The following is an 8994-nucleotide window of genomic DNA, read 5'->3' as shown; positions in this document are numbered from 1 at the left end:
TACTGGTCTGACTACTCTTCCGGCAACAAGCGGCGGAACTACAACCATCGTTACATTTGTGACAGTCCCTGGAGGTGGCCTCATAACTAAGACTTCAACTGCTTCTACTACTGGTCTAACTACTCTCCCGGCAACAAGCGGCGGAACTACGACTGTTGTTACATTTGAAACATCCCCTACCACTAAGATCTCTACAGTTTCCACTACTGATCTGACTACCTTACCTACTACCTCAGGCGGAACTACAACTGCTACTTCTGAGTGCTCTGTGGTATCAGTGGCAACCACAGTTAACGCAACCCTCAATTCGTCAGGATCAGCCAGTTTCCAAGTACCCGCCTGTGCCACGAGCATGGCATTCAGTGTCACTGGTGGTTCAGGTAACCCAAGAGGCTGAGGGGGCTATGGAGCTATCTTGCAAGGTTCCATGCCAGTTGTGCCGGGGCAGTCAATCCAGGCTATAGCTGGAGGTCAAGGCTTAGGCTCTGGTACAGGAATAGGTTACCCTGGACAGGGATATGGTAACGGTGGCAATGCCACTCAAAATGGCGGAACTGGCGGTGCAGGATCAGCACTCTTCGTCGGGGGAAACTTGGTTGTCGTCGCTGGCGGTGGAGGAGGTTGCTATTCAGCCTATGAGTGGCACTTGAAAGGCGACTCCCGATACTACCCTTATCGACCTAACTCTGTGGATGTAAGCAGGGGCGGAAGTATCGCTGGTGTTCGGGGCTCTGACGGTTGGGACTTACCCATCAATCAATTCCTCAAGCCGGGCAATGAAATTGCGACTATGCTTACTATGGGAGGAGGCAAAGCTGGTACTACCACTGGTCCTGGTGCCGCAGGTGATTACATCTCTGGAGTCCATCTCGGCTTCGCTGCAGGTCAACCAGGAAACGGTCGCAATGGAGGTGATGGCGGTACTGCTAATCATACAGGTCTTGCAGGAGGTGGCGGAGGTGGTGGCGGCGGCTACTTTGGAGGAGGTGGTGGTGCTAGTGGATGGCATCAGAACGAAACAGCATATGGAGCTGGTTCTACGGTTTATGCTGGCGAGATAGCAGGCTCTCCTGGCGGTGGCGGAGCAAGTTATGCTGCACCTGGTCTGGATATCGCTGAGACTTGGCAAACAGAAACGGCTCCTGGCAGTGTTATTCTGACCTTCTTCTAAGCTAGTACCATGTTGCTTAGGTATGAGAAACCTATAAGTTGGAGCTCGAAGGACTTGTATCGACAGAGTTGCAGACTCGTGTTGATCATATTTACTACGGTAAAGCGTCTTGCTTCCACTTTTCCCTCCCATTCGATTACATTCTTCTTTCGTATTGCTCAACAGCGCAGTACATAGCTTTATTCAAGGGGCTGTTTCATCTTGGAGAGTATATAGCTTCTTTATATTCTTCTTTATCACATACACCTTGGCACCATAGGTATTCGTACTAATGTACACCTACGTTATGAAATGCTTTGATGAGTGTGTCGGTGCGTTTCTGCTTGTTGTATAACATTATTTGTCACAGGGGAGTAGTACAAGGTCAGCCTCGCAGGGTCGCGAGCGCAGCCACAAACAGTGAGTCTGTAATGCGCGAGAATCTCAGGGCTCTCGAATAGCGGGTCATTAATGAATCCAGACCTTGTACCTCTTTAGAACTCAAATCGATTCAGTATACCTCAGGAGGGTTTAACTACAGACTCTAAGTTCAGCATGGGCAAACGTTAGGCTTGGTTGGGCAGCATCGAGAAATCAAACCGGGTTCTCATATGTCGAAGATGCCTGGCGCCTATTCATCAAGGCTTAGATATGATAATCAACACCTTCCGAAAGAGCCGTACGTATTCCTTCGCCAATTGAGCGCAAGAGCGCCCGCTTCTGTGCTGTCTGTTGAACTACGGCCTTAACTCTAATTATATATAATGTAGTTTACGAATATAAAAAGAGCATTGAGGACAAGAGGGCTCTGGCCTAATATGAGTAGGACTTGATAAAATATTAACAAAGCATAAAGCTAGCTAGATTAAGTAATTATAACTTATGTAAATGCTAAATTAATTAAAATTCAAAACCATCTTACTATAAGTAAGGTTTATCTTACTAAATATTATTATTATTTTATAATTAACTATTAAATAACAGCATTATATTATTTTATTATCATTATTAACTTAAGATATATAAGTTTAGGTAAGCTATATATCGCTTTCCTTCAACCTCGCCTTGCTATTATGCAAACGCAGGTATGCAATCTAGGTAGACCGTCCGAGACAACAAAACCAGGTGTTGAAGAATTAATACAATATTCATAAGGAATTCAGGAATTTATTACAATTTAGTATATGCCCAATACCGTATTAATACGTTTCACATGATTGCATATGCAGCAACCAAGACACTCAACATTCCAAAATCGAGTGACAAGCGACTACCAGAGTTTCCATTGTCGGGGGAAACTGTCGCAGCACTCGAAGTGGCCGTTGACCCGCTTGAAGTAGCACTCGCAGTTACAGTGGACGATGTTCCGGTGCTAGTTTCACTAGGCTTTCCACCAGCTTGAATGACTGAATCGAGGCTGCGCCAGTTAGCATGTCTGATACGATGAGTGAGCTATGTCTTACATATGGATGAGACCGTTGTTAGTAAGCACATTTGCTTCGATAACCTTGGCGTTGTTGAAGAAGATGTCGTCATCTATGATTCTTACTCGGACCTCGGTCTTGTTCAGAGTTCCAATGACTTGGCCGTCACGCAGGTAGTTGGAGTAGGTAACTTCGTTAAGGGTATGAGCCCTTGAGAATGTGTCAGTACATCCTCGCATGTGGAGGAGAAATAACTTACAGTAGGGCCCCACCCAGATCCTCCTTCGACAGCTCAACATCGGGGCTTCCCGCGTCCTTGAACGCTTGGGTTGATGGTGCAAGACAAGTGACGTTCTTTGAGGCGTCGAGGGCGGGCCACAAACCCGCCTTGATAAGGGCGCCATTCAGGGCTGTAAGTCTCTTGTCGTCGGCAGCTTTGACCGTCTGGGAGCAGGATAGAGGGGGGAGAAGGACTCTGTATATGGATGTTAGCCTAATCCCAGCGAGCCGGCTTGGAGTCCCTCACTTGTCCACGATCTGGAACCTGCTGGCATTCTTCTCACCCCAAGATCCATCGACAGCAGTCATCTTGATGTTTTGCTCCTCACCTGCTCGGAGATTGACGACTGCCCCGCTGATATCCCCATCCGCCCTCTTCCCTTTTTGCACTCTCGAAGCAAACACAACCTGACCGTCAGCATTGTTGCCGAACTGGCTCTGGATTTGAGGTCCTGCAGTTCTGTTGTTGAATTCTTCGCTCTTTAGCAAAGTGGGAACCGACAGTCCTCGGGAAGCACTAAAATCTGTGGACGAGAGAGAAGCTGCCATAGTATGGTACGAAAAGAAGACTTGGAGCATTGTCTGGTTCAATTCGGTGACATCTGAAATGCTAGAATCTTTGAGATAGCTCTTGATAGCATTATCGGTGGGAATTAAAATGGTGACATTGCTGCCTTGGCTGGAAAGGGTCTCAGCCAACACCTGAGGAGCCGCGCCGAGGAGGGAACGGAAGAGGGAAAGAGAATTGTAGTCGGCAATGGCACCAGCCAGGTCCTCAGATACATCCTGAGCGTTGGCGAGTGAGAGAAGGGCAAAGATCGCCGCTTTGATGGAGAAAGAACTTCGCATCCTGAATGATGGTAACGGGAATGCCAATCTCACGGGGGTGAAGAAAAGAGAAGTGAATGCAGAGCCTCAGAGCTGCTACGAGGGGCTCGCCGCTTGTTATGTAGCAATTGCAATTCCAGGGCTGTGGCATCGGCGTATTGAACTTGGCTGAGCCCAGGCCCAGAAAGACCAGAGCCTGCTTTGCCATTGACGAATGGACGACGTCGCAAATAAGCCACAGTGAGCATCGTAGGTAGGGGTGATGCGCTAAGTGAAGTGGCAGTCAGCAAAATGATTGAAGTGGTGTCGCCGAGCTGAAAACTAGTGGCCAGCCCTTGCTCGCACAGCCCTATCATCCCTTTTTTAGGCCACTAATTTCTCACCCGCCTCCGCCTTCGTGTCCGGTAACTAAAACGGCTTATTCGTATTGGGGCTGGAGCGAAATGATGTAGGCTTGGAAGACAAAGACACTATTGAGAGATCTCCGTTTTCGAAAGGAGGATCGGAGCATTCCAGTGGTTAATCGATTAACTATAAAGAGTGGCTTTGTTTTGGACATGTCATGGTTGCAGATCAATTCTTCTTGCTGTACTTACACTGGTGGGAAGATTTCGAAGACGTGCAGCCCGCTGCTGTCGGCTGTCGGCTGTCGGCTTGCAGCATGTAAGACAATACCTTCAGCCCCTCACGCCAGGATGACATGTCTGTGAATTTTAACAGGTAAACGTCTGGCAAGGTGCATTTCAGCCCCAATGTAACAGCTCGATTGCCATATCTTCTCTCTACGCTGCTCTGAGGGATCAACTCCTTTGGGTGGCATGCAGACATTGAGCAGACTTCTGAGACTCATCGAGCCGGAAAGTGGCTAGAGGGAAAGTATACACAAAATGAGAACCAAAATAATATTATAGGTAAATGAAGGCAAGAACTTTATAAGAAGAGAAATTTAATCAGACTGAGACCTCCATACCATCACAGCCTAGGCTTACAGATTACATGCTTCGCGCAACTCCTCGTCCGACATGCCCGTATCGCCAACTCTTGTGCCGTCATTGCAGTACGTACCGCTCTGCTCAATAACAACAGCAGCCGCAGCCTCATCCTTGTTGTCCTCATTGACATCCATACATTCTGAAATAGCCTCGGTGACACGACTGTCCCTGAACACACCTTGGACAGGATATGAGTAGGCATCACCATTCGCGAAATGCTGTGTCAGCTGGTGGACGAAACTGTTAGTTATGGGCAGTTCAGTTCGGGAGAGAACCATATTTACCATGGCGTGGTATCGGATGTTGGCCTTGCTTTGGATGGCAACTACTTGGCATAAAGCTGCCTTGCCGGGATCGACTACAGTGTTGATGGTCACCCTGCTCATAGTCTAGCTCCGTTAGCACTATGCCATGACGTGTAGGTAGTGGGGGCCTCACCCGGACTATCTCAGAGTCCTCTCCGCCGTTGAAGTTCATGTCGACCTTCTTCCCTACCCACTTACCCGAGACGTCGAGCTTGCCGTTGACCTTGGCCCAGATCATCTCCGGAAGACCAATGTCCCACTCCATACCGCCTCCGATGGTACCGCCGATCTCGCCGCCTGACTCCCATCCCATCTGGGTATTCCAGTTGACTTTGGTGCCCTTCTCGACTTGGAGATAGAGGTCGATTCCCATCTCGACGGGCTTGTCTGCCCGGCGGTTATATACAACATGTGAGGTCCTGACGATCTCCATCTGGCGCTCCCTGCTGGATGTTAGTCAAGTATGATACTGGCGGGTGGAGGGTAACTACTCAAAGGGCTTCGAGTTGAGTTCCTCGAATGTTGGTGTGAAGTTGGGCTCGCCGAGAGTCACCTTCAGAGGCCTGGCTTTAGAGAACATGGGGATCATATTTTCGATGACATCGCCTGCGTTGAGTCGAATACCCAGGAGCATTCCCTGATCTGAATCACCGCGAGGGATTCTCTGCATGACAGGGGGGAAGTCCATGTAGTTTCCAGCGTCGAGTTTACAGTTGCCATCACCGCCGCACTTGTTGGACATCTCGAGGACTATCCGCCCAATGCCGCCTTTGAAACCACCGTCATGCATCTCAAACACGTTGAAGTAATCACTCCAGGGATCCCACTTCACAGTACCGAAGCGGTGGTGGGAGTCATCTGGGACCTTCACGCCTGCTTCCTCGATGGTACCGTCCGTGTAGGCTACGCGGATGTAGCGGAGAGAGCCGGAGCTCGCGACTGCTTCGATCTCTTTGATGAAGACGCCCTTGTTCCACTTGGCGAAGCAGTAGTCTTCACCGCTCGCGCTCCTCCCCACGCGCTTGAGAGGCGTGTACATAAAGTCCGGCACGACCTTGCAGTTCTCTGCGGGAATGGGAGGTGAGTTGGATTCCTCAGATCCGCCGCCTCCGGGGTTATTTGGGGTGATGAGGTCGGGCTTCTTGATCTCCGAGCTATCGTCGCCGGATCGGTTGCCGTCACAGATGTTGTATGCGGTAACGGCCGTGTTAGGAAAGGTTGCCTGGATGCTGTGAAGATCGGCTCTTCCATCGCCGTTGAGGTCTGGGAAGTACTGACACGAACCGGCGTAGCTACCACCATAGGCTGGGAAGGGACCTCCACGCTCCTGAATCTCCCAATGGTATCGCGACCCAGCGATGTCCTTGCGGCCCTTGTTGTAGTAGACAAAAGAATCTCCCGAGAACTTCTCAACCCAGATGGCATCATCTCGCCCATCACCGTCAACATCAGCAAAACGCATGTTGGCGCGATCATGTCCCTTGGTACCGAAGAACTGGTCGATGTATGTCCAGGAACCTTGAGAATCCTGCGTCCATCCCCAGATCCTGCCGTTCTTCTCAAGACAGAGATAGTCACTTAGCCCGTTGCCGGTGACATCGGCGAACTGAACAGCTAAGTCTCCAAAGCCGATGCCTCGCTTCTCAGGACAATAGAGCTCCGGTGCTGGGTTAGAAAGGTACTGCCAGCTGAAGCCACCGCCAGGAGTGTAGTTGTTCTTCCAGACAGAGACATGATTCTTGTTATCGGGATCGACCCAGACAATGTCGCACTTGCCGTCGCCATCCCAATCTGTAAGATAAATATCTCGTCGGTCCAGGTCACGCGGTGGCTTGAAGAAGGCCTTTTGCATGGGGCCCCAGTAGCTGTCCTTGTCCGTGATGAAGTCCTTGCCAGCGTTGGGATAAAAGTTCATCTCTCCCTTTGACAAGACCCAGACATAGTCATCACGACCGTTTCCTGTCATGTCGCAGTATTTGTTGCCGTCGCCCTTGAGCTTGGTGCCTCCGTAGCCCTTGTTCTTCCAGACGCGCATCTTGAACGTGTGCTTGCCATCGCTTCCCTTGGAGTGCTCCATATAAACGTAGTCCTGCTTGCCAAGGAGACCAAAATCTTGGGGCTCGCCGTAGATTCTGGCAAAATGGATCCTGTTCCTGATCCCCTTTGCAAACCCTCCTGTATGTGTCGGGCCCGATGTCTTGCCTTTGTAGTAGCCCGGGCGCCAGGCTACCTTCAGGCCATCCCCTTCCTTGCCAACACCACAGCTGCGGTGATTGGTCCAGAGAAACGTTTCCCCTTGGTCGCCTACCCAAGCCCAATCATCACGGCCGTCGCCATTAATGTCTTCGAAGCGGGTACCGTCCAAATTGCCCATGCCCTTTCCCTCAAATCTCTTTCCGAGAGCTTGCCAGTATTTGGGCATGTCGTCGATCCATCCGTTACGCCAGACGTAGACATCGCCGTTGTCAGCAAGACCACAAAAGTCAGCGCGGCCATCACCATCGATATCAGCAAGTCGCACTTTGTTCTGGGGATATCTGGAGTCGGCAGCTCTCCACAGGCCCTTGTAGACAAAGGTAGGGGGTTTGTCGCCTCCTCCATTGCCTTGGTTGATGCTGGCATAGACGGCGCCATCAGACCCGATGCAAGCAAAGTCGTCGAGACCGTCGCCGTTAAGGTCAATGAATACAACTCCTTTGATCTTGCAGTTATCGTGGACATCCAGATCGGTGCTGATCTTGGTGAACTTGCCTGCGCCATCATTCCGTCGGATAGCGTAGACCACATTACCCGCCGAGTTCTCAACCCAGCCCAGAAGATCATCTCGGTCTGAGCGGAATAAGCGAGCAAAGAACCACTGGCCCCTGTCCCAGTCACTCGTGATGGTCATGAGGGTACCCATCTCTTGACTGTCATGTTCGTAGGTGCCGTCGTCATAGCCACTGCCTCTCTGTGTCTGAGAACCAGCATTGACGCCATCACCAGGACTTTTGCGACAAGTCTTTCCAGAGTCGCCTGCTAGATCGGCTGGTAGAGGATCATTGATCTCATCCTCAGCTTGTTGAAACGCTGACCAGAATGCCCCGGCCATCTTGCTGAAGCCATAATCAGTTGGATGTGTGCCATCACCCAGATCATCCAGCGTCATGAAACCGTCTAGATCCGCGAGGAAGATGGGCTTTCCTTGCTTGCGTAGCTCCGAGACCACAGCCCGATACTTGGTATTGACAGGTCCGCGCAGGCTTTCGGCTTCGGGTTTGTCGACTGGGAGGATGGTGGAGAGAATGATGACAGTCTTGTCCGAGATGTTTGACCAAAGATCGAGCAACATCGACTTGAGTCTCTCATGTTGGTTGCCCGTATCAATGTTGTGTACGAGGTCGTTCGTGCCAGCGTTGATGAATACAAGATTCGGTTTGTACTTGTAAGAAAGCTTCGAGGCGGCGTGGATCTGTGAGACAACATAGCCAGAGGTCGCTTCCACGTCCTAAGCATAGAATAAAGGTTATCTTGGGATACACAATCAGAGGTTAGGTTTCTTACGTTGTCTTTCATTGTGCCGCCGTTCTTGGTCCCAAGCATGTCAACATTGTACCCATAGTACCGAAGCTGATCTCGTAGCAACTTGCGGAAACTGAAAGGTGCAGAAGGGTTAGCGGGAATTGCATATTCCGGGGGGTAGTTCCGACCCGTTTCCATCGCTTGATCCTACACCAAACACAATCGATGCTCCGAGGGCCATCACCCTGAGATCAGGATTTGCACGCTTCTGGAGCGCTTTATTTCCCTCATGGATTCGAGGTAGAGCGCTGGGAGACTGGTATTGAGAATGTAAGACATTGTGAGGATGTGCGTGAATGAGTGTAGCATTGAGTAAAAAGAAATGCAATAGGATTCCCCAGAGGGAGGTAAACAAGTGTATCAACTGCATGGCTAACAAACCATAAAGCTGCAGGGAATCTGTATGCTGTGTCTCCCTTGATTATCTCGAGCATCGCAATCATTTTGTAGTCTGG

At 50.3% G+C, this 8994-nt stretch overlaps 3 protein-coding genes across 3 annotated transcripts in view; 1 reads left to right on the top strand and 2 right to left on the bottom strand.

Moving 5' to 3' along the window:
* The window catches only part of FPRO_03770 (uncharacterized protein), a gene marked incomplete at both ends in the record, with an annotated part of 2808 nt that extends 1637 nt beyond the window's left edge, over positions 1–1171 (top strand). The window contains 2 exons of the mRNA XM_031225981.1: positions 31–380; positions 435–1171. Of these exons, the coding sequence (XP_031076563.1) occupies positions 31–380; positions 435–1171 (1087 nt within the window). The remainder of the gene's footprint in view (positions 1–30; positions 381–434) is intronic.
* Positions 1172–2359: 1188 nt separating this feature from the next.
* On the bottom strand, positions 2360–3702 carry FPRO_03771 (uncharacterized protein; the record flags this gene model as incomplete). The annotated part of the gene is made up of 4 exons (XM_031225980.1): positions 2360–2567; positions 2614–2784; positions 2834–3049; positions 3101–3702. 4 exons carry the CDS (start codon positions 3700–3702, stop codon positions 2360–2362), a joined length of 1197 nt encoding a protein of 398 aa, XP_031076562.1.
* Positions 3703–4666: 964 nt separating this feature from the next.
* Positions 4667–8677, bottom strand: FPRO_03772 (uncharacterized protein; the record flags this gene model as incomplete). Its single annotated transcript, XM_031225979.1, has 5 exons — positions 4667–4900; positions 4958–5062; positions 5112–5421; positions 5470–8465; positions 8522–8677. The coding sequence occupies 5 exons, from the start codon at positions 8675–8677 to the stop codon at positions 4667–4669; spliced, it is 3801 nt and encodes a 1266-aa protein (XP_031076561.1).
* Between the last annotated feature and the right edge of the window lie 317 nt (positions 8678–8994).

This window comes from Fusarium proliferatum (assembly GCF_900067095.1).
Source record: "Fusarium proliferatum ET1 genome assembly, contig: FPRO_scaffold002, whole genome shotgun sequence".
Taxonomy (NCBI): domain Eukaryota; kingdom Fungi; phylum Ascomycota; class Sordariomycetes; order Hypocreales; family Nectriaceae; genus Fusarium; species Fusarium proliferatum.
This window is presented reverse-complemented; position numbering and strand designations above follow the sequence as displayed.